At 37.0% G+C, this 22,973-nt stretch overlaps 2 protein-coding genes across 3 annotated transcripts; both read left to right on the forward strand.

The window, feature by feature from the left end:
• The first annotated feature begins 1,059 nt into the window (after positions 1-1,059).
• On the forward strand, positions 1,060-7,947 carry LOC135639783 (putative glycerol-3-phosphate transporter 5). The gene is made up of 2 exons (XM_065153689.1): positions 1,060-2,120; positions 7,301-7,947. The coding sequence occupies exons 1-2, from the start codon at positions 1,190-1,192 to the stop codon at positions 7,846-7,848; spliced, it is 1,479 nt and encodes a 492-aa protein (XP_065009761.1). The 5' UTR covers positions 1,060-1,189; the 3' UTR covers positions 7,849-7,947.
• A 1,013-nt stretch (positions 7,948-8,960) lies between these two features.
• On the forward strand, positions 8,961-22,815 carry LOC135641187 (uncharacterized). Of its 2 annotated transcripts, XM_065156345.1 has the most exons (6): positions 8,961-9,528; positions 13,542-13,628; positions 15,166-15,348; positions 15,471-15,557; positions 15,641-15,712; positions 20,778-22,815. In XM_065156345.1, the coding sequence occupies exons 1-6, from the start codon at positions 9,328-9,330 to the stop codon at positions 22,683-22,685; spliced, it is 2,538 nt and encodes an 845-aa protein (XP_065012417.1). In that variant the 5' UTR covers positions 8,961-9,327; the 3' UTR covers positions 22,686-22,815. The 2 variants fall into 2 exon arrangements, with proteins under 2 accessions (XP_065012417.1, XP_065012418.1); XM_065156346.1 differs by lacking the exons at positions 8,961-9,528; positions 13,542-13,628 and adding an exon at positions 13,736-13,746.
• The last annotated feature ends 158 nt before the right edge of the window (positions 22,816-22,973 follow it).

Here is a 22,973-nt window from a genome sequence, read left to right on the forward strand (position 1 = left end):
AGATTTATATGCCTCGACACGGACTTATATGTATTGGTAGATACTAATATGTGCATGCCGCTCATGACAATATTATTCCATTCCATTCATTGTAAGGCATCATCCAAATATAGGGTTCGATTTGTCAGAGATACTGATCCACTAAATGGACGATTCACATTACATAGCTTCTATTGTAAAAGAGAGAGTGACCTCGCACCGCACGTATGTCGATCTCATAAATAGGTTAAATATGAGTCTTAAAAGGATTGTCACATGTTTAGGGGTTTATTATGCTTGAGTGACATGCATTATTAAACTATATATGCATAATACACGATTGATGATAGATTAGTAATCAAATTAGGTTAGTGTGGATGTGAGATCTCTACGTGATTGTGCTCCACATGATAGAAGTTTTGAAGAGTTTATCATAGACCGAGTAGTACTTATTAGTTTGAATCTCTTATACCACTCCCTAAGTATGATGACATTATGATATGATATATGAAAGAATCATGTATTTATTGAGACAGGAAGGCTAATACTAGTAGGCGCACTAGATGATTCCTCTATTTATTATCATGATGAATGCGTTCCTACTTTGATGGATAATGGATAAGGGGATAGATACTATTTCATTTATTATTGTGAATACGATATAAATTTTTTTATTTATTATTGAGATAATAAAAACTAGAGGCATACCTAATTAGGCGAGTGTACCATCTTGTGTTCGATCTATGCCATGATGATGCGTGATTGTTCACATGAAGAGTTATCAGATAATACACAAATAATTAAATAGATTTAAAGTAATTATTTATAAGGACAAAATCTCCCGTTTTATTTTATTATTTTTAGTAAATATGAAACAGTTTATGTTTTTTATCAGAGAAAAATATATATCAAATAAAAACATATTAGAAATAAAACAATAGAATTATGAAAGTATAAATTTCTGCTTTTATTTCTTATTTTAGTCCATAACGTTCGGTTCGGTTCTGTTCGAACCGATTTGAACAGCTCTAAGTAATCAGGAGGACTGCAGTCGGATGTTAGAAGATGAACAGGTTCAAAGACTCTCTTAATTTATCATATTTATGAAAAGTGAAAGAAAGTACCGACTTTTCTAGATACATTTTTCGAAAAAAATTCTAATCTTTTATTTATTTTCCGAACCACCGAACCCGAGAGATCCGGCTCTGCGATGGAAGCGGTAAGCGTCGGGCCGCCGCCCCGGAAGCGGCGCCGCCTTCTCTTCCACCAGATCTCCGTCCTCCTCCTCACCTTCTCCGCATACGCCGCCTTCCACGCCTCCCGCAAGCCCCCCAGCATCGTCAAGAGCGTCCTTGGCCCCGATGCGCCGTCCTCATCCTCCGGCGGCGGCGGATGGCCGCCCTTCGACGGCCCTCGCGGACCCCATCGCCTCGGCGAGCTCGACCTCGCGTTCCTCTCCTCCTATTCCTTCGGGATGTACCTCGCCGGCCATGTCGCCGACCGCGTCGACATCCGTCGCTTCCTGGCCCTCGGGATGCTTGCCAGCGGCGCCTCCACCTCCGCCTTCGGCGTCGCCTACTGGTGGGGCGTCCACCGCCTGAGCTTTTTCCTCGCCGTCCAGGTGATCAGCGGGCTCGTCCAGTCCATTGGCTGGCCGTGCGTTGTCGCTGTCGTCGGAAACTGGTTCGGAAAGTCGCAGAGTCGCGGGCTCATCATGGGCGTCTGGAACTCCAACACCTCCGTCGGGAACATCCTGGGCTCCATCATCGCCTCCTCTGTGCTGGATTTCGGGTGGGGTTGGTCGTTCCTTCTTCCGGGGCTTCTCATCACCGTTGTCGGAGTCTTTGTCTGGGCGTTCTTGGTCTCTGATCCAGGAGATCTAGGGTTTGAATCTGTTACCATGGAGATCGAGATGAATGAACCTGGTGTTGTAGAATTGGAAGATTTAGATCAGGCGATTGGGGAGGAGATGGGTCTTCTTGAATCGAAGGAAATGCATGAGGCGGATCCGGTGACAGCAATTGGATTCTTGGAGGCATGGAGGTTGCCTGGTGTGGCACCATTTGCATTTTGCCTCTTCTTCTCCAAGCTCGTGGCATACACATTCCTTTATTGGTTGCCATTCTATATTCGCCATACTGGTACGTCTGCATTCTGTTATTTCAGCTTTTGGGGATTCACTTAAACTCTGCTATATTTATAGAAGATGTTTACATGTCCCAAAATTTTTGCTGATGGCATAGTTCAAATTTTGGACAAACTACTTGAGATAAGCATAACAAAAGATCTTTCGATATTATGAAATATAACATGAAAACATCAGAAGCATCTGAAGCATAGATTTGGATTTAATAGAGACATTGACTTTGGAGACATTAATATAGATTGCTTTGCTACCCCTCAAATCCATGCCTACAAGAAAACTTCGCAAACACAGAGAGGAAGTATGCATGTTCATTATATTTATCAATTGTAAAATCTTGCAGTTCTATGTCATATATGTGCTATTTACTACCACGAAAATTTAGACTGCTAGTGTTTGCGGAAGGCAGTCATAGCAGCAGCCATGGTGTCCACAATGGTGGTTTTGGCATAGGCACCATGCTATGAGATGAGATGCGAATGATATCACTTTTGAAATAGCTAGTGTTTTATTGGCCTCAAGGCTAACATTGCATCCGTTATATTTTTGCTCAGGGTGGAGAACTAGTGAGCTAATGATGGAGATGATTTCAAATAAGACAGTGAAGAGCTAATTCTAGTTTATTTTTTAACTGGTTTCCTTAATTTATTGGATTTATCTATTTTTTATGATTTTCAGTTAAACTTTTATTCTTAAAATTTTCTAGACCTCTTAATGAGTATTTTCAGATGATGATTCACTCATCACTAGATACACCAAGAAATGACATGATGAGATCATTCAAAATAACAATTAAATTGTGAGTTATCAGCAACCAATACGAAATGATCAATGCTGAGATCGAAACATAGTAAGTTTCAATCAACTCCGATTTTGACAATATTGTTGTAAACAAGATGGTGACTGCAGTATCTTCTTTGCGTCTACAAGATAAAAGTATGATTCAACCAATCCCTTTAGCTTCAATAACATAATACACCCTCTCCGTTATTTAGCACATGTTAGTGAGGAATTGATATCAATTGGATGATTATGAGGATGACAGCTCCCACCAAGTGGTCAGCCCTAATAATGTCTGACTTTAGCTGTAAGAAGTGGTACCTTTAGCTCAGAAAGCCAAGATGGACACTGAACTGACTTTAACACCATCATGTCAAATGACTAAATCAATGTCTCGAGCATATGATCAGTATCAACCTGACATCCTTGGCACTTCACTAGTTCACTGTGGCTAGCAAAGGTCCGAGGAGTGGTTGTCTAGTTGGTAGGTGTAGAGAAAAATATTTACTTGATGGCTATCCAAACAATTTTGCCTTTGAGCTACCACTTATAATTATTGACCTTCAAGGACGGCCTTACAGGCCTCATATGCTGCTTCTGGAAGCGAAGTCATCACCATATTGCGCTCTTAAATCCTCCCCAAGTAGCTATCCTTGCACCAATTGGAAATACCAAATCCTCAATAGATTCTTTGTCGATTCTTTACTACTTTCCGATGGTACATTTGGTAGAGCAAAGACATATTACTCATCAACAGGCGAAGATTGACTCTTCCAAATTTAATAATGTGGATTTTCAAGGTTGACCTTTTCTTGGATTATATAAAGATCCTTGCAGACTAAAAAGTTGCCTCAGCATTCTTACATTTGGCACTGAACTTGCTTGGTACAATCATTGCCTACATAGAGTGTGAAGATCAATTACCTTCTGTTTAAGGAGGCTATCCTAGTGCACTTTGGTTGTACAATTATGGTCAACCAGATGACAGATTTTAATCTACTTGCATAATAGTTCACGCGATGTAATATCAAGTGATCTTAATAAGAATAGTAATTTTGCTTGCAAGTTCCATAAGGTGGTCTAAATCTTTTCCTAGCAGATTGAAGTACTGTTTATTGACAGATAGTGTCTTAAAGGCCTTCCTAGAAGTGATGGTGGGTTGAAAAATATTCCAATATTGTCAATCCTCAAAGCAATTTTAATGTCCAAGAATGCCCATTGTTGAGTCTAGGCTAACCATGCCTTAGGTTTTCCAGACCAGTATAATTATTCTTAGAAATCTATTCAAACCTAAAATATCAAATTTGGCCATGGCATATTAGGCTTATTAGGCTCTTATGATACCCAAAAACATATTTATAGAATGGCTAAGGAACAATATATGTTGCCAAAGTGAATAGCAGTGGATTTTAGGACACAAATGTAAAGAGCCTAGTAAATTAATACTTTTGGACCTTAAAGATGAGGAGAAGACTTGGTTGTCGTGAATGCTTGATAGAATAAAATGAAGAGCCTCAAGGAGATTCCATGCAGTCCCAACAGTTTTACTAAACTGATTTTACAAAAGTACTTTTGCATTCCATGAAGCTCTACTTTTATGGTTATAAAGTTCATGACTTGTATTAAGAATCAAATGGTCATTACTCTAGTGGATATAATGTTGACTTAGTTTTAATAACAGAGAGACCTTCATGCCTTGCAACAAGAAGTGGATCCTTCAGAGAATTGTTAGGCAGGATATTGGTGGTTTAATTTTTCTCCCTTTCGAGAGGTTGTTAGGGGGATCCTTCCCCTGATGTAGCCCTTGCTTCTGGAGTCCTCCCCTATTTGAGGGGTTGTTAGGGGATCCTTCCCCCTAGATAATGAGGTTTAAGAATTAACAGAGACTTTACTTTGATCAGAAAGATCAGCCTTTTTTAACTCACATATATGTATATGAAGCATAGCATCATCAAGACTTCAACCATACCATGTCTCTGGATGCCTTCAACCACTGACCGGTGAGCACTGGATGTCTCTCCAAAAGTAGCTTTGAAATACTTAAAACTATGAGAAGATGTCAATCAATTTCATTCACAGGAGAAAGCAATTTAAGTTGAAGAATATTGACGAAAAACCAAAAAGTGGGAATGATAAACGTATTGCGACTTACATAGTACTACCATTACCACAAACTAGTAGCAGGCCTAGGATCAACTCAATACATCTCAGCAAGCAATCAAATAATTCAGTCTGCTAAAGCCTCCAACTCCAGCAAAAACACAGTTGTTCACATCTGAAAGCCAAGCTCTAGGCTTTTGAAGTTTCTGGGAATTATCTCTAAATGGTTTCAAATAATTCCCTTATCAATATTACATATAAATGAATAAATAGAGATCTAACTGTGTCTTAATTTATTAAGCTATTTAGTATTTCCCAACAATTCATAATTATCACCTTAGGGATAAGATGAGGCTGAAAAGGCAGTATTTTCATTATGTATTTTTTTTTACAACACTCGGATGGGGGTTCTGGTGAACACATCCTCAGCCGAATGAGTTGGCCTCATAAAAGGGTTCTATATTGAACATCATAGAACCAACCAAGCGGGAACTAGGTCTGGCCAAGTTAGAGGCCCAACTGTCCTCTAGTATAAGGGCATGGGTTTGCAACTTGGTCGTTGATTGGGCTTTGTATTCAATTGGCCTATGATTTGACCTTTGTTATTTGAGCATGCAAGGATGCTGGATTGATGTCTATTCTGACTTATGTAATAGTTTGACTGGCTTCATTCAACTTTTGATGAGTTAGTTAGATTATAAGTTAATTAAATAATCTATAAAAGGTCATCTTGAAGATCGACTTGCTTATACGAGGTTAGGCGTAAGTCCAAAAAGGATGACAATTTAGACTCCCTTTTGGACTTAAAGAGGCTTATTCTTTTCTATATGATGGCTAACCACCCCTATAGACCCGAGTAGGAGTAAGTCGAGGAAAGGATGATGTTGGTGATCGGTGCTGATGGTACATTTTTGCTCTAAGTCAGGTTAGTAGGGTCTCTAATCTTAGCAGTCTATTTACATGATGGTGGTAAGCCATTGGGTGATGTCTTGATGATTATTTCCCCTATAATTCTTCTTGTATCCATCTCTTCACTCTGCCCATTAATCTACCTATTTTTTAAACTTATCTCTGTCTTATGTCTCTTGGACGGTATCTTATTTTCTTGAAAATAGATGTTCAATAGAAGGTGATAATCTTATCGTGTGACCAAAAGGTTCTCATGTGGTATACCACCCTTATTTGGGCTTGTTTGCATCATGGTACATGCCTGGATGGGCATGTACTGCACGTATTAGAAAGTATGCACTTTGTAAAGGACTCTTGAGGGGTTGAAGGCAACAGACAAATTATAAACTCTGGATGATGTAAACAAGCACACCGAACCTTGTTTCAAAGTATGAAACATGGACATGCCAGCAAAAGTGGGACAAGTAGATAGACATCCGAAAGTCTAATCATATGATCCTGAGACTAGGTAGTGTGTATTAAGAGAATGTAATAGGAACTGAAATTCGACAACAAAAAGTAGCTGCTTTCAAGATAATTTCAACCAATAGAATGTGTAGTAGTTCCATCAATGATCATATGAAGCATGCTAGACCCTGCTCAAACAGACTGGAAGAATACACACATATCAAGAAGATAGACATCGCATAAATCCACTAACAGCCAACAAGATTTTGCAATTCACAGAAGTCTGTTGTGTTTGCAAGTTGGATCAGCTAAGGAGATTATAGAACATATGTGCTGTAAATTAATGTTTCAAAGACAACTTCAAAGCTCATGAGACATTCAAACTAATTCTGAATTTCACGGTGCACAATCCATAGAACAATCAATTGGCTTCTTCTTAAAGGAGTGATGATGCAGAAATTCACAAATTTAAGAGTGTGAATGAAATGAATCTCGTTGCTTGCTATAATGTTGCAGAGTAACAATTCTGTGTACTTTGCTTAGATTTGATTGGATTTGTTGCTAAGCATATGCTGATCTTCTGTCAGATTTAAATGCCATGCTTAGTGTTAAACATTTACCATTTCTTATTAGTATATTAAACAAAAGCTCTTTTAGTTTGATCAGAATCATAATTTTATATGCTAACCTATATTCAATGTTCTCAAACAATTAAGTGATTAGAACTAACGATGGTTTCATTCAAATAAATCCAATTGTAACAAAATATAATTTAGTTTTGAAGTTTTTTAACTGGAATCTTATAAATTTTAGATTATTTTGAAACTTACTGTCAAGAAATATTACAAGTCAGGTGATACATTATTGTCCTAAAGCTACATGTCAGTGAGAATTTTTTTTTTAAAAGATTGTAATAATAACTCATGCAAATATTTGTTGTAGATGTTGCTGGCAAGCATGTATCACATAAAAGTGCAGGAATCCTTTCAACAATTTTTGATATTGGAGGTGTACTTGGTGGAGTTTCAGCTGGATTAATGTCGGATAGGCTTGATGCCCGTGCTTGTACTTCTATTTTTTTCCTTTTCTTCTCAATCCCAGCACTTATTGCTTACAGATCATATGGAAGCATATCAATGCAACTCAACATTAGCTTAATGTTTCTTTCCGGATATTTTGTTAATGGCCCTTACTCGCTGATAACAACGGCAGTTGCAGCTGATTTGGGTACTCAAGACGTGATTAAGGGGAACTCTCGAGCATTGGCTACTGTTACAGCAATTATAGATGCTACTGGATCTGTAGGGGCAGCATTGGGACCTTTGCTTACAGGCTATATTTCAACTAGAGGATGGAACAGTGTATTTCTGATGCTAATCTGTTCAACTTCTCTAGCAATTACCTTCTTGATACACCTTGCAAAAGCTGAAGTTAGTAGCAAAATGTTTGAAAGAAAGTCGACTATGACATCAAACAATCAAACACAGTGAGATAGGCATACCACGCATGTATTGAGAGCTCTCGTGCTTATGTGTCACATTGTTATTCTTTGTACCAACTGTACTAGTAATATAGTTGCTTTTTCTTTATCCATTTTGAATCTGTTTTCGATACACATTCTTGGAGCTGGATGAAGGATGACCTCCATGGATAACGTTTCCTTGCGGTTCATTCCTTGGTTGCCCCTCAGAGATTGTACTATCTAAGCGTGATCTTCCAGTTCCTCAATCTGTTGGTTTGTTTCAAAATTTTCCAATAGATTGATGATACTATAAAAAAGTGATTTTGTAATTTATTATGGTGTTTGTTCAATTTAGCACATTTTCAGCTTGATTTTGAATGTAAATTTAACAGCATTCATTATGACTGTAACTACATCTTATATTTGTGCATTTTACCTTCAAATTTACATATACACTGACAACAATAGATTGTATTATTAGTAGAATGAAAATTTAATATTCACCAGCAAATATGAGGATGATTGTGACTCTATTCAGTGATATTTTTGTGTTGATGTCCTTCATGGATGAAATTTCAGTTAACCATGTGTCCATGGAAGCTAACAAAGCAACCAGACATGTCAGGACTTGAAGATCCATTTTTTTGGCGGGAGGACCTTGCAGTACTACTAAGAGTGCTTTTGCTTTTGTTAACAAGAAAAAAAGAATATATATATATATATATATATATATATATATATATATATATATATATATATATTAGTAGTACTTTTGCTTTTGGTAACAAGAAAAAAAGAATATATATATATATATATATATATATATATTAGTAGTACTTTTGCTTTTGGTAACAAGAAAAAAGGAATATATATATATATATATATATATATATATATATATATTAGTAGTACTTTTGCTTTTGGTAACAAGAAAAAAAGAATATATATATATATATATATATATATATATATATATATATATATATATATATATATTCGGCACGTGAGTAGTGCTCGAAAGATATGAGGCGGGTGTTTGGTTATAAATCAAGTATATAATTTATTATCGAAATCACGTGATTATCACGTGCTAACGATGATGGAAGTCCAATCAAAGCCTTTCCCGTTTTCGTTCCTTCTATCTTCTCGGTGCATTTCCCCGACTCTCTTTTTGCGTCTCTGCATCTCCCTCCTTTCTTATTTACGTACAAAAGCTCCTCCGCTTCCGCCCCTCGTATCGGCCTCTCCCTTTCTCGCCGACGGCCTCCTAAAGTGTAATAGACCAAGTTGTTCTCGTAACTCTTTCTCCTCTCCATCCCCGTTTCCAAACCCTAACCCCAATTCCGACCCTCTTCTCCCCAAAACCCTACCATGGCCTCTGAAATCCTTGCCCGTTCTCCGCCTTAATCTCGCCGATTCGTCCCAACTGATCCCCATCTCTCCCACTTGTCCGTCCCTCTACTTTATCGGTTACTTGGAAGTTCGATTGGACCAGTCTGATTTGAGGATGGAAGCAAAGGAATCGTCGACTGTGCCCGCGGCAACGGCTTTGGCCGGAAGCAAGGATGGGCCTGTGAGTGATGAAAGTCGTCTTTCTGACGCCAGGGGATTGGCCAAGGAGGCAGCTTTCCTGTTCCAGAGCCGGCGGCTCCAAGAGTGCATTGATGTCCTGAATCAGCTACTGCAGAAGAAGCACGACGATGCGAAGGTGTGTGGGGGTTTATCTCTTGAATTGTACGATTATGTGGCGAGATTTCTGAGAGTTCCTGTTTTCCGGAAGTTGGTCACGCGTCATAAAATTACTGGTTGGGTTGCATTTTTAGCCGTCTGATTTGATTCGTTCGTTGTTGCTAACATTTCTTATATAGAAAAAATTAATATTCTCTATCCTGATACTTGTTCTGAAATTTTATGCTCATTTGACTCGGATTTCTAGGTTGCTGTTTTCTCCCTCACTGATCCAATGAGCAATTCTAACTTCTGAGAAATATTTGCATGAATTGCTGGTTTTAGGTTTCTAGAAATGAGTTCTTATTCATGTTTTTGCTTCTTCTTTAGACTGTATAGAAAAGAAAATTTCCCTGATGATGAAAAAACTTTGGAAGATTGAGCACAAACATGAATTTTCAGTTATTTGACGACTTAATTCCTACTAAAAGAAAAATTTAGGACAACTTGAATAAGTTCTATTATTGTTTTGTTTTTCGTTGTGTTTAGATACTTAACAAGCACCATGTCCTTTTCCCGTGCCATTGCCTTATGTATTGTGTGCTAAAAATAGAAAGCATATTATGCCAAAAAATGGTTATTAGATAGCTGTAATGCAAACTCAATTTTCACTGGCTGTATAGATATGGCTCTGCTGTTGATGCAGTCGTATGCTTAGGTTTGTTCTTTTTATGTTTCGTTCTTTAGGGATACCTTGGAAACTTTTTATCATCACTCAGTGCCTGGCAATTTCATATTTATAATAGAAATGTTAATATTTCTAACTGTGTATTTGCTGATCTCTCCTGGTATTCTTTTTTGAATAAGCAGCAGCTATTGATTGAGATTTTAGAGGAAGTGAACAAGTAAATGAGAAATGGATGACCCAATAGGATGATGTGGAATTAGGTTGGCTTAGGTTTCTGTATAGGTGGAGTCGTTTATCTAGGACTAGGTCATGTAAAGTGCATTTTAAACTCTTAAACGTGTAGCTTCCTGTTGAGTTTTGTAGTGTTGTGAGATTCAAATGTGATCCTTTCAGAGCTATAGTGCACTAGAAGTCAGTAATTGGCTACTTCTTTGACACGGGAGTGTCATTAAACTTTGAATCAAGAGAAGTCAAGTGTCAGTGGTCCCTTAGTTGTCTAATAAACCAGAATTTTGAGACTTATTTCAGATTAATTTCGAGATTCATTCTGAGATATTCATGAGGTAAATTATACATCATTAGAAAGCTTATTCAGTTAGCAAGCCGAGGTATTTTACGGTGTTCAATTTTAAAGTTTTCTAAAAGAAGTTATGTTCATTCCTTTTTGGAAAAGTCATAATGACTTCTCTATCCGATTTGGAAGAAAATGCTCACCTTTTGGAGTTCGTAGATGACTTTTAGTTATTGTATGAGTCTTTAATTATTTTTCATTTCTTTTGATTAGATTTAATCATTGGAGGGTCGATCAAAGCCTACCACTATATATATCATGTCTTGGAAGCTTTGTGTGCGCACAATGTTTCTCAAGTGGTTTCTGTTCTCATCTCTTAGGTGGATTCCTTAGAGTGGTGAGTTCCTAAATCTCGTTAGACTCTTTGGGGCTAACATCTCCCTTGGATGTCTTTCTTGGGTGGTGAGCTTGTTTATCTTCCCTTTAATCCATTCCACTTATTTCCTCTCCATCTCAGCATCATTCTTGCTTACCAAAGCACTTGCAAAACATCAAGAGTCTTATATGTCAAAAGTGGGCCTGGTTATTATTGTTAATCTTCAAGGTATTCAACTGATAATTTAATAAGTATGGACTCATGATGTTCTGAAAAAGGCTTATAGTTTCTGGCTGGCCTCTAATTCTCCATTTTTACACCTTCTATTTCGAGAATCAATCATCTGCTTATTGTTAATTTGTCCATCCAAATTGGTACCTATCGATTGGATTTTGTTTTCAAAAGGGGCTTGAGCGAGGCGAGGTGAGGCCCGAGCTCCTCATAATTGGGTCATGCGAGGGGTTTGAAGGAGGTGCCACTCCAGCGTGCGCTTGGGCCTAGGCGCTGGGCGACTCAGGTGGGCGCCTGATCAAAATGAGTCCAGGTTCAACCAAGTTGACATAGTTGGCTCAAACGAACCAACTATTCATAGCATTTACACGCCCCTTCCACACACACACTCCCGAGCCCACGTGCCTGACCCAGTGTAAGGAATCAGAAACCCTACTACAGGTTGCCTTTGCACTATGTTCTCGGATCGCGAGCTTCCTCCATTCTATGCCGCCATATTGCGAGCCTCCTCTACCCTACGCTGCTAGATCACGAGCTTTGTTCACCCTACGCCACAAGATCACAAGCTTTCTCTGCTCTATGTCGGCAGGTTGCGAGCCTCCTCTACCCTACATCTCCAGACCACATGTGCCACTTCCTCCCTACATCACCGGACCTCGAGCCTCTCCTCCTATGCCGCCTTCTGTAGCTTCATTTCTTCGACGTGTGAGCTTATGTCATCGACCAACTTCATTTCGCTGTTGGTTGCCACTATCCTCCCCCCTGACCCTTCATTAAATATTGCAGCTCGTATCCATGGTCCAAATGTATGTAAATTTCTTACACAAAATCTTGTAGTTATCAGTTCTCTCGAATCTGCATTTTGACCAAGTTAGTTTTGGGACTTCAACTACTTATGACTTTGTTAGATTATCAATTTTACTAATATGGCCGACAGCATGTCTGCTGCACTTCATAGCATTTCTTCCTTGTTATATTGATGTTCTATTTTATTCTCTTTATTGTTGCTTTTCTTTTCGTCTTTCTCTATTTTAAATATTACTAATATTTTTAAGCCCTCCCTGACATCTCCATGTGGAGAGATTGTTTTTGTGTTGCTGGTGATTCGAACTTGTGCATACAGGACGTCTATATAAAATTATAAATCATGTTAGGTAGGAACATCTCAACTTTGATATCTGCTATTATTTCCTGCATTGTAACTTGGTACTTTATATCAATGTGTCATTTTTTTTGTTATCATATTTATCAATCGTAATATGTATTTTTAAAAATTTTAATATTTGGGAAGGCCTTCTTTCTTTACCTTATATTGGAGAACCACTTGTTGAAGAGGATGCTGTAATGGATTTCTTATCTTTATTTGCAATCACTACTTATTTTCTCTCCTCCCTTCTCCCTCATATATTTCTGGTTATCTTCAGTAGCTGCCAAATAATTTAATATGAAACTTTATTGCAGGTGAACTCGCTTTTGAGTTCTAATCATATGTTTCCCTCTTTTTATTACTTGATGCCCTTGATCCAGGAGGTGTAGGCCTCAGGCATTCCTTGTAATTTTCAAGGTCCTTTAATGGAAGAGAGCAGATGTTCATGGAAAAAGTTGATTCTTTTTTGTGTATTCAGTTTTTTTTTTTCTCATACGTTGATTGCTATATTTTGCATAGTTATAAATAATTTTTATCTAGATGCATTGTGTTAAAAGAATAAACTAATTTATGTCAAAATTTTGGTTCATTAGCTCTATATAGAAATTTTCGTTAATTTAATGTATAATTTTGTCACATCTTTACTTTTCAATGTTTACATGAATCACCTTAGAGCCTTTACATTCCATGAATTTGGAACATTGTAAGCTCTTTTTTGTGGTTCCTTTGATTTGGTAATTATTTTTTGCATGTTACAAGCTTGGAGGTTTGCCATGAAATTGAAAACCTTTTGTTCGTCTGTTTAAGATATATTCCTTGGTAGCATTTGTGCTTGATTAAATGTGGTATGTCATTTTTGCAGGAGGGAGGAGCAAGAGTATTTTAACTGCACTTTTTTCTGTAATTTAATATGTATAAATTAGAATGTGTGTGTCCTAAGATCTGCTTCATATTCATTGAACTTATATTGTGTTATTGAACTATTCAGTACTATGTTTTTCTGATGACTTGCATATAAAAGAGTATTAGTACTTTTGGTGTGCTGATTTGTTGTCAAGTGAGTGTGTAATCTTAGTTGGCATTTTTGTATTGAATTTCAGGTTGTTCATAACATTCTTGTTGCAGAACACTACCGAGATGGTTGTTCTGATCCTAGGAATCTGCTTGATGTCCTTTGTAAGGTTAAAGTAAGTAATGCCGTTCTACAGTTGATTACACTTCCTGGGTTTTTTATCATTCTAATGGAAGAATCTATTTTGGAATCATATATTCATCACAATATTTTAGTTCCTTTGTAAGGTTAAAGTAAGTAATGCTAATTTTGCATTTAATTTTTGACATATTGATAATCAAGGCTTATTATTTTGTATGGATTTGTTGCAAGATTATTTCTTTTGTCGGCTTTAACTATTAATCTCAGAGAGCATGTCAAAAACTCGTCATGTTAACACAGTTTTAACTTAAGCAAATTTTATTCAATTAATAATACATTGTTTGGTATTTTATTAAAGCTATATATATATATATATATATATATATATATATATATATATATATATATTCTGATGTAATAGAAGGATACAAATGGAACATTAAGGTTTAAGTAGCTTACAAGGATTTCCACTGTTGAAACTTCCTTGCTTCCCTTCTCGTTTTTGACTTTTGGAGGGTCCAAGAAGTCAGTTTTTAGAAATGCCAACCATTACATTAGGTTCTGGCAAAGAAAGCTCAAAGTGTTTCCTTCCATTCACTCCACTGGAGGAATTTTGTACATTGTTTCTAGTTTAGAAAAGCTTAAGCATAATGTATACTTACACAAGTTTAATCATTATATAAGTCTTTTAGATTTTTGTAACTAAAGCTAAGTACTATTTGGATAATTATGGTAAGAACATTTATCATTTGAGGTATGGTGAGTTACTGATGCCTAATGGGATCTAAGAAATGAATTAAGTTGCTCTTATGAATTATGATAAGACCAATCGAGGATGTGGTTACAAGACTACCGCCTAGATTGTATTCCCACGTCAGGAAGATTTGCTTCTTGGATGTGCATGACACCCAATAGTTATACACTTAATTCATGTGATGTAGGTGTTTCTGATGAACTGGATTTCAAGATACGCATTAAGAAATTCAAGTGATGCAATTTTGTTGTGTAATGATTTTCCAGTTCTTTATAGTAACAGACTTTTCATTGCTTGTTTTGAAGCGATTTTCCTGAAAAAGATCACTCTTTTAGATGAACATTGATGTATTTTTCCAGTGACTTTAAACTGTTCCACAAAATCTCTGCCCTCTGTTGATATAGAACTAGCATGGTGTTTCTTTTCGTGCCTATTCAACTATTCTTTTTAGCTATCAATTGTAAATTTGAGGTTTATGATAGGTAATCTTTGAAGTCTCTTGTCTCTGCTATACCAGAAGCTATTGTGGTTACTTGGGAGTCATCTATCACCTTTCCTTTGGTTTCTGCCAATCTTCTATGTTTCTTCAGACTGCATATTTTCACCATTTGTTCTACATTTGGACAAAATTTGTAAATGATAATAAAGTATTGATTACCTGTCTAGTTATTTTTCTATGATCTATCTCACTCTTTGGACCAACATTTTATGCTTGTAAGTGAGTCTGGTTTTAACATCCAAAGTGATAGATCTTTTTTAATAATTATCTGACGCATTTTACTTGCTCATTTTTCTGGACTAATTATCTCTTATATAGGAGCAAAGTGAAGCACTTGCACATTCTTCTGGAAAACAGGTCGAATGTGGGAATGGTAGTGGGAATGTTATGATTTCTGGATCTAAAGTGAATAATGCTTCACTACAGCAAATTTCTGCTATAAATGGTGGCAGAATTCTTTATGCAGAGGAGTGTGGCACTTCAGTAATAATGCTGAACATTGTATGTATATCTATGTTATTTTTTATTTTTTTTAAATTTTGAGTAGAAGTTCCTTTTACCAGCACCATTGAATGCACAAATCAAAGCATTCTGATATGTTTGTTAATTTTGGTGCTCCACAGGCTGTCGTTCTCTACCATGTGCATGAATATGCACATGCATTATCGGTTCTTGAAAAATTATTTCAGAATATTGAGCCTGTTGACGAGGTCTTTCTCAGTTCGTATTTATCTTATGTATTCATATGGTGATTCTTCTTTTTTTCTTTACTTAGTTCTTTTTGTTTTTGCAGAGAATAGCTCTTAATGTGTGCCTTCTTCTATTGGATATTGCATCAGCCTGCCAAGACGTTTCAAAAGCTGCAGTAAGTTTACACCTGAGGTGTCATTTCTTTTGCTGCCCCATTGTAGGTTCTACATTCTATGGTGTGGAGCACAACATGAAAATGTTGCGATACACATTGTCTGAGTGTATTGATTATGATACAGAGCTCTCTTTTGAGATGCTGGGATCCTTCCTTCGATATATCAATTTTTTGTGTCTTTATCAAATACACTACCAATAGTATGGTTGCTAATAATTATGTTGATCTTGATAAAAATAAAGGAAAAAAGAATTGGAGTTAATTGACTGATCCATTGGAGTTGCACCAATTTCATCATAAGCTGAACTCTGAAACCATTAACTATTATGTTTTTTTGTATAAAGTTGTAATATCTGTTTTTGTGCATGCTATGATCACATTTAGCTGTTGTTATTTTAAATTTAAAGCTGTGATAAATAAATGGGGTCAATAATTTTGTGCATGATTGATTTGACATTGGCAAAATGTTGGTCACAGTTAGCTTGCCTTTGTCATGATAAGTGGAACTTCATTCTTATTGTTTGAGGCCTTTGCATAATTAATGACTTTGAAACACATTCGTTGACTTAAAAGAGCACTTTGTGTTTTTTTCTCCAAAGATCTTTGATGATTATGTTTGACTTATATCTTGGGATAGAGGTAGTTGTTCATTATGATGTAACCTGCACTAATTATTTGTACAAGTGGCCCTCCATTTGTTTTATTAAATCTTTAAACTTCTCTCTTCACTATTTTTTACAATGACACTGATGGTTTCTTTTTGTTATGTGTGGACCACTCCCAACCAGTTCTGCTGCCTAAGCTTTTGCCCTTCGGTAGCTTGTCACAAATGTACAGTACCATAATTAGGCTTGTATTTTGTAGATGGATTCCCTTACTGTCCTCCCCAGTATTTCTTCCTCCTAACACAAACTACCCTCGTCCCTTACTCTGCCAACCTTTGCTCTATTCCACTGTTATGTGAAGTTGAAAGAGACTTACTGTAATAGCAGCTTGAAGTTCATTCAATGATTTGCTGCAGTCAAGAGGGATAAGTGCCCATCTTTCTCCAATATTATTCTCGGATCTAAGCTTTCAATTTGAATGTTCCTCCTTGTGGGTCTAGGTTTAATACTTGGAATTGACTTCAAATCAACCAATCTTTTTACGATGATCGAAAAGCCAATTTGAGAAGATTGGATTCAGCCATTTGTGGGTAGAGGGATTGGACTGGAAGTTTAGAGATACATAATTATATGGGCATATTTTCCAAATATTGATTTTGGAAAGGGTAAACAAAACTCTAGATTTTTATAATATTTGGCTAAAGTTGATGCCTATTGCCATAGAAAGAGGATGTAAAATTGAAGAAAATATTGGTATCATGTTGTAAATAGCAATAGCAGAGGGGTCAGTATGTAACTAGACCAAAATGGATGGACTTACGTAAATGATCTACTTTCTTTTTTCTTGTTGCCAATGTATTTTTATTTCTTGGAGTTCTAAAATAACTATTTAAAAAAGTCTTGCCTTGATCTGGTACTTCAACTTTAGAAGTAGATGATTATGGGGATTGACCCTTGGTAATCTGAGTATCTCAATTACTTGGGTTATTGAGAAGTTGGCTGCCAATAAGCAATGATCTGGTGGGAATGAATTAAGTTAGCCTATCTTGGTAAAGATTATTTGATTTCAGCTTGGAATTTCGTTGTCTGAATAAAAAAAGATGAAAAGTTGAAGAAAAGAAAGAGAAGAGAAAGGGATAGAGGGAGGAAGATCAAATGGGAAGGGAAGGGCTTGTGGAGGAGATCAGATGGGCAGGTACGAAAAGTGGGAGAGTGGACCTAGGAAAATAAGTGGAAAAGCAGACTAATTAACTTCTTGATTTGCCATTGTTGTTGTTGTCTTTCGTTGTCATCACCATTGGCCATTGGGGCTGGCATCACTGCTATCACCACTGTGATTGACCAATGCCATCTGCATGTGCCCTATTGGAGTCTCGTAGCTTATTAAAGGTGAGAGGAGTGAAGAGATCATATAGAGATAATGAATTGGATAAATATAATAATGTGTTGGATCGTGGTTGGTACGAGATTTGGCTCGGCACTGTTAATATGCTTATATAATGAATTGGGTTGAACCGAGTTAATATAAGAGGAGTGATTTGGGCCGATTTAGTCTTTTTAACGACACCTAGTCAGTTGATAAAACATGAGTTGGTCCACTTGGTCGATTTCTGAATTACCTGGATTGGCTCAAGAATACTGTACAAATTTCTGTGTAAGTCTAAGTGGTCCAGCTCATAATGATTGTTTAGTTCAGTTTGGTTTTGGCTGTGAACCAAGACTGTACATTGAATTATATTTTTGTATCCAATTTATCTGATAAACTAACATATATAATATATAAAATATAATATAGGTAAGTTGTAATTATTAATTTAGTATGTAAATTATATTTAACTTATTACTAAATATATAGTCTATATGTTTTTAACTTATAAAGTATGATTCATGCAAAGGGAGCCTGAAAAATGAAGGCCAAGCCGTAGGTCAACCAAAGGGAAGTAGTACATCTCTTAGCCATCTCTTACCACTCCTGACATCTGCAGAAACTTATTTGTGATACATTTAATGTATGATACAAGAAGAAGCTTAATGTCCACCAACTAGTTGGGGTCGGTTAAATGGATATTTCCAGTTACGTATATCTTTCTTGTAGCTTAGCTCAGTGCAAGAAAATATATCTAGTTAAAAGAAAATATATCTTTTTGTCGTTTCTGGTACTTTTCTTTTTAGGTTATGTTCTATCACTCCTCACACTGTTAAAACTGATTGACCTAACTTGGTTCTTTTCTTAGTGTTTCTAAATTTACATTTCATATATTCAATCTTAGTCCTACTTAATCGAAATTCTATAGTTCTTAAGGTTTGTTATTTAACTTAGCTCAATTGACTCAGATACCTCTTCATCGGCTTCTTGTTGTTTTCATCATTGTAGTCAATCCAAACACAATTTTACTTCAATTTTATTCGGGAATAGTTGATGGAGACCATCTTGAAGTAGTGATTTATGCATTACACACAATTTCTAACAAATGTTTGGATAGATGATACATGAATTTTGGAGCTATGTAGTCTCTTCTTAAGATGATTGATTAACTACATGATTGGTCAATTGCCAATTGCCGATTGGCATGATGATACATCTTTGGATAGATGATACATCTTGATGTCTGCATTGTCAATTGCCATTGCCGATTGGCATGTATTGTGCCAACACGATGTTCACATGAATGCCTATCTCTTGTCTGAGATCAAGCCCTTGAACTAGCATGATGCTTAGCATGGCGTGTTTGATCTTTTGTTTTTTTTGGTTCTGAGCCATGCCTTTTGATCAATCAAGTGGGGTTTCATCTGTTATCTCTTCACCATTTTAAATTATTCTGTTCTCGACATTTCTTTTTCCAAGATTTGAATTTTTGAGTTATGATGGGATTTTGATAATGGGATGACATGCTATGGGACAGAACCATGCCAGCTGATCAGCATGGATTCAAGCCACAGAAAATAAATCTTTACTTGAGATTTATTTGTGATGCTTTTGGATGGAATTCATTGTTATTTGCTGAGGAATTTGTCTGAGTTTGCCGTACTTGGTCTTTGTTGATTTATTTTATACTGAAGGCATTAGTAAGTGGCTCATTCCGGGTGTGATTTTCAAGAATCAGCATGTGTTTGAGCTTTTGCTTTTTTTCATAATCTGTGAAATCCTGGAGAGATTCTGGATTTTGTTTCTCTCGACCTCCCTATTTTTCTCCTTGACTCATTTGATATCTTCTTTTTTTTTCTCTTTATCCCCTCAAACAGCCTATCTCTCACACCCTTTCACCCTCTATGGTTGATCATGTATATGTGAAAAACTTGCCATGCCCTTCCTTCAATCTTTAATCCAACACTTGGAATTCTATGCAACAACTTTTTGTCATTTTTTGACATATTACCGCAGTTCTCCTTACATTGGCAATAAAAACAATAAATCAGCATCCTGAGTCCAACTAAATACTTCCAACATCACAAATTTCATTTTATCTTGCACCATGTTTCCTATCAAACTGTCTCCTCTAAGCTAGAGTCTAATCAGCTCTACGGCTCCATGTCCATTTGGAATCACCTTTGACACGCTTCTAGAACCCTAAACTCTAGCCCTCAAAATTGTATACAAATGATTTCTTAGTTTGATCCGAACAGCAAGAATATCAGCAAGTTTTCTCTGACCCGACAACAATAAATGCCAACTCTTTTAGATATGTTTTGTTACTGTTCTCTCATCTTGAATTCAATATAAATAATTATGACAAGCAGTCTAATATAATGCTTTAGATTAAGCATGTGAATTGCATAAGTTTCGAAGTCTTTGATACCTGGTAATGTAATGATCTTGACAACCTGATGTTACTCTGTGAATCTTTGCATTTTTGTGCTGCTTGAGATATTTCTTTTCTGTTCTCGGCTGACACTATCATGCTCATATTAACTTCATATTTGTGACAATTGGGATTATTGTCTACATTCCTGTTTGCCTTGAATAATCCAATAATCGTTTCATTCATTACTGCACATATATTTAGAGAGTCTGGATCCATTGTCTTGCATCACTGCTGCTATCATGGATCAAGAAACTTCTCAAAAGCTACCCTGAATACCTGCGCCTTACGCATTTAATTTTAGTTCTGCATAAAGTTTTCCCTTTATTTATTTCTTTGGCACTCCCTCTGGCATCAAAACCTGCTTGAGTTAACATGTCAGGAGATAATTCTTGGATGGGCCACCGTTACCTATTATAGAACCTATAATTCAGGTGATAATTCATGGCAATGAAATTTAGGCTGGCACCAAAGTTTTCATTTTAGAACCTATTATAGAAGTGCTCATATGGTCGTACACTGCTACATATAATTTTACATCTTGCTGACTTATAATGTGATTAGGTGATTTATCTTTCCAAATTATGATCTATGGATTTGAGTAATATTTGTGTGGGCATGGATGATGGTTTGTTCAAAGAATTTATTTTTATGTTACAGGATGTTATTCAGTACCTGGAAAAATCTTTTGGTATTGGTCATGTAGGACAAGGAGATTGTGGCAGCAGCATTCAACAACAGACAAACCCAGGATTGAAAGTTGCTAGTACAAGTAACATCCCTGCTCCAGATGTCTCCTTTGCAGAATCAAGCATCAATGGAAATGTTCCGGAAAATACTGATGAGACAGTAGAATATGAAACCTTGTATTCAGAACTAGATACTGGTGCTGAGAACTTGGAGAGGCTCATCCTAACTGATAACTTGAAATTATCAGCTGACCAAGCAGCATCTGCCATCGATATGAAGCTAAATTTGCATCTTTACAAGGTTCGATTGCTGCTGCATGCAAGGAACCTGAAGGCTGCCAAGCGTGAAATCAAGCTTGCCATGAACATCGCACGTTTTGGAGATTCATCTACAGCACTCCTTTTAAAGTCTCAGTTAGAATATGCTCGTGGCAACCATCGGAAGGCCATCAAATTACTGATGACATCAAGTAATAGGTCTGAGCCAGGCATGCTTTGTATCTTCAACAACAATATGGGGTGCATATATCACCAGCTTGGGAAACATCACACTTCAATTTTTTTCTTCTCTAAAGCTTTAGAATGCACTGTGTCCCTGCGGTCCGAGAAGCCACTAAAGCTTTCTAACTTTTCTCAGGATAAATCACTTTTTATAATGTACAACTGTGGCTTGCAATACTTGCTGCGTGGAAGGCCATTGGTTGCGGCTCGATGTTTTGATAAGACCCAACCAATATTTTGTAACAGACCCATTCTCTGGCTCCGATTTGCTGAATGCTGCTTGTCAGCTCTAGAAAAGGGTGTTCCGAGAAAGAGTGGTTCTTCATTATCAGATGAGGAGGAGGTTAAGGTTCATGTTGTTGGATCTGGCAGATTGAGACAATTGGTGATTGATGGCTTCAGTTCAGCACATAAATATATTGACCGCTCAGTAGAGGATGGTCTAATCACCTCTGATGGCCAACATAGACTCTCTCTTCCTTTTGCTCGGCGGTGTCTCCTTAATGCTCTGTATTTACTGAATAATAATGGAAAGGTAGAGTCGAGTGCTTCATTCTCTAGAAACGAAGATGATGATTCCAATCAGGAAACCTCTGCAAGTGCCAAGAACTGGAACCACAATAATGTGTTGGCAGGTGATTTAAAGGCATCTAATGCAGCATCAGCCACCGTGCCTGCTAGTAATGGCAATTTTAAAGAAACCAAGGGAGGAGTAATCTTGAACATGACATTGCAGAGCGCTCTTTCTTCATATGAGGAAATATGCAGAAAAGAAAACAACATGATAAGGCAGGCTGTTCTTGGGAATCTAGCTTATGTGGAGTTGAGTTTAGGGAATCCATTGAAAGCATTATCTGCTGCAAAAGAACTTAGGCAATTGTCAGACTGTTCTAGAATGTACATATTTCTGAGTCATGTATATGCGGCTGAAGCACTTTGCTATCTGAACCGACCAGAAGAAGCAGCTGAGTATTTGTCATTCTATGTTTCAGAAGAAAACGATGTCCAGTTGCCTTACAGTGACAAAGAAAGGGAGAAGTGGAGAATAGACAGAAATGGGGATGGCGACGAGTTAAATGGTGAACATAATGCCAAAACTAGTGAAGAATTCCAAGGTATGATGTTTATGAAGCCTGAAGAGGCTCGTGGAGTGCTATATGTAAATCTTGCTGCAATTTCTGCAGTACAAGGAAATATTGAACAGGCTAGCCTGTTGGTGAATAAAGCCCTGTCTGCACTGCCCACCAATCCAAGAGCTGTGCTTGCTGCCATCTATGTGGACCTTCTATCAGGGAGAACACCAGATGCTGTAGTTAAGTTGAGACAGTGTAGACATGTCAGATTCTTCCCCGCTCATGTTACAATGGGCAGCAAATGATTGTACCCGTCAGCTAATTACTTTTTCTCATAATCCTAGTGAAGCCTTCTTTTTTTGACCTGATTGGAATTTTAGAATCTTAAATGTACCATACAAACAATTGTTTGTAGAATAAGCTTTCTTTCTTATATAGGCTCGGCGGCGCTGCACATTCGTTGTAGTTGAACTATAGCCCTGGTTCAGGCAAAGGGAAGAGCTCCTTTATGAAATTGGTGGAAATCAATTCATCCAGGAAAACGAGTGTGCTCTGGCAACTTGTTATATTTCACAGCTCGATTTGAACTCATG

This window comes from Musa acuminata, chromosome BXJ3-6 (assembly GCF_036884655.1).
Source record: "Musa acuminata AAA Group cultivar baxijiao chromosome BXJ3-6, Cavendish_Baxijiao_AAA, whole genome shotgun sequence".
Taxonomy (NCBI): domain Eukaryota; kingdom Viridiplantae; phylum Streptophyta; class Magnoliopsida; order Zingiberales; family Musaceae; genus Musa; species Musa acuminata.